The sequence below is a fragment of the Cyprinodon variegatus genome, unplaced genomic scaffold (genome assembly GCF_000732505.1).
Source record: "Cyprinodon variegatus isolate N-32 unplaced genomic scaffold, C_variegatus-1.0 Scaffold1034, whole genome shotgun sequence".
NCBI classification, from domain to species: Eukaryota; Metazoa; Chordata; class Actinopteri; order Cyprinodontiformes; family Cyprinodontidae; genus Cyprinodon; species Cyprinodon variegatus.
In genome coordinates, this window is record NW_015151487.1 from 102,807 (window position 1) to 105,502 (window position 2,696).

General features: G+C 39.1%; 1 protein-coding gene across 1 annotated transcript in view; it reads right to left on the reverse strand.

The window, feature by feature from the left end:
* tacr1 (tachykinin receptor 1) overlaps nt 1-2,696 on the reverse strand; it is a 149,784-nt gene that overhangs the window by 8,946 nt on the left and 138,142 nt on the right. The window contains exon 4 of the mRNA XM_015399646.1: nt 39-235. Coding sequence (XP_015255132.1) covers nt 39-235 — 197 coding nt within the window. The remainder of the gene's footprint in view (nt 1-38; nt 236-2,696) is intronic.

Sequence of the window (2,696 nt, forward strand, 5' to 3'; positions counted from 1 at the left end):
CGTTAGCTGTTTTAGTAGGTGTGAAGGTGCTCACTAACCTGTCGTTGAGGCAGCAGTAGATGATGGGGTTGTACATGGTGGAGCTCATGGCCAACCACATGATGGCCAGATAAAACTGCTGGATGTATGTTTCCTCAAACAACTCAGGGAAGAACTGGTGGAGCAGGAAGTAGACGTGATAGGGGAGCCAGCAGATGGCAAACGTACACACCACTACGATCATCATCTTCACTACCTATTGGACAAAAATACCACACATCATGAGGGAACATTTCATCTGCAGTGGGGTATCATCCAATAACCTCAAAACCCTGAATTTAGCTGCTAATTGTTCTTGCTGATAACTTTCAGAGCTTATGTACCTACATGGGGAAGGTCTGCTTATACAATTATAAAAGCCAGAAAAAAAAATTAATCCCCCCAATCCTTTGCTTCCTACAAAAACTCTTTACGAATACCACTGATCCCGTTAATCCCATTAATCTTGTTAATCTCATTAACTTTGGAAATATCGAAAATCATAATTTCTAATTCTTGGTCTTGTCTGTAGAACCATGCTGCTCAGATGTTTCTTCTTGGTTGAACAAGCAGCATCTGATTCTGTAAATCTACCAATCCAATGTAATTACATAATAACATAAAACATCCTTTTAAAATCTTCCATTTAAACACTTTCTGAGTATTTGATGAATTAACTATTTGCTAAATGACAAATGCTATTGATTTTAAAGTGATAGTAATGTTCACAGATGGTTATTTTCTCCTTTCATTCCTGATTTTTGACTGAACTCCTAAACCAGGTTAGTGACCCATGCGTTCATAATCATCTTCTGCCTGGTTGACGTTTTTTACTAACCTGTGTTTTCTTCTAGCAGATGTTCCTGCCTTAGATGCCCCAGCTGTTCACTGCAGAACCATTACTTAAAATAAACACCTTTTGAGATATCGTACTATTTGTCTGCCTGGGATCTGTGTTCTGAGCTCTGACAGGTTTAATAGAAAGAATCATCGTTAATCAAGACGCCCCTGAAATATTTTCTATATTTCTATCGATCTATCTGGTTTCAAAATTGACAAAAAAGATGCCTTCAAACTTGTTAAAGCTTCAGACAATCATTGTGAATCTGTTGGGATCCTTAGGCTTGCCCACCAGAGGGCGCCGAGGATCCTCTTCTGTTTTATGNAAAGGGAGTTTTTCCTCTCCACTGTCGCTACAAGCATGCTTAGTGTGAGGGATTGCTGAAGAGTCAATGGAATCAACTGCTCTTCCTTAGATTGAAAACTTTGAATCAATCTGACTGGATGATCTGGTTGAACTGTAAAGTGCCTTGAGATGACATGATGTCAATTGGAGCTATAAAAATAAATTGAATTCAATTCAAATAAAATAAAATTTATGGGAAATCCACAGAACCTCTAATAAACATAAAGTTTCTGCAAACCACTCACCAAGACAATGTTGCCTTAATAACTGACAGAAGGCCAAAACAGACCTGCATGGATCTCCACGGTGTAGTTATTTTGTTGTATGCTATTTGTTCTTAACAAGCTCATCTCTAAACATTCAATGTTCAGGAAGTGAATGGAGGAACTCCCCAACACCCTGGTTAGCTAACTGAGCAAGACTCTTACCCCCATATTGGTCCCCAGCCACTTTAAGCTGCTCACGCCTTCTTTAGAGTAATGAGTTAAATGCACAAAGTAAATTCTAGGAATTTTCACTTGCAATGACAGATAGAGGTCATTAGTACTTTTATTTTCAGGACGAAAGTCATTGCCTCTTCTTTGAAATTTAATGCTGCATTATCATCTCTCCTTTTCTAACCCTCTTTAAAAGGTACTTTTATCCCTGATTCCCACCCAACACATTGTTATGATATTTGGATCTCTGGGGATTTCTTTCCTGTTCGACCTTCCGCTAGGTGGATAGAATATAGTAATAGTCAGATTATCATATTACTGATGGCACGTCTCAGCTGAATCTCATTTACACAAACACTGAAATGTAAGTTTTCTGTCCATCAATGTGTTTATTTAGTGTTTAAATGCAAAAAATGCAGAGTAATACACACTGATGGTTTATACTGCTGGGGGAACTTAGCCTGGTCACGGCAGTCAACATCCCTTATTTCTGAGTTCAAAAGTTTGGATAGCAGCAGTTTGCTTAAACATATCAGAACAGGTGAAATCTTTAAAACAGCTAATCTGATCATTTAAAAGCATTCATAAACATATTTTCTCCACAAGGAAATTAATATTTATAAAATTAATCCATCCATCCATCCATCCATCCATCCATCTTCTCCTGTGGTGGGGCCTATCTCCAGCAGTCTATAGGCAGAAGGCAGGGTCCACTCTGGTCCGGTTGCCAGTTTTTCGCAGGGCAACACAGAGACACACAACCATTCAAACACACACTCACAGTTGGTATTAAGAAACACATGTTTTTGGACTGTAGGAGGAAGCCGGAGTACCTGGAGAGAACTCACACAGGAACAAGTAGAACATACAGACTCCATGCAGAAAGAACCTGGGCCGAGAATCAAACCTGTAACCTTTTTGTTGCAAGGCAACAGTCTTTTAGCTGCACCACCCTGAATAAAAGGTCTTAAAGGAATAGTACACCCAAAACATGATTAGCCTTCATTTTCTACTCACCCCCATGCTGAACAACACTCTGGAGTACTTTTATGATA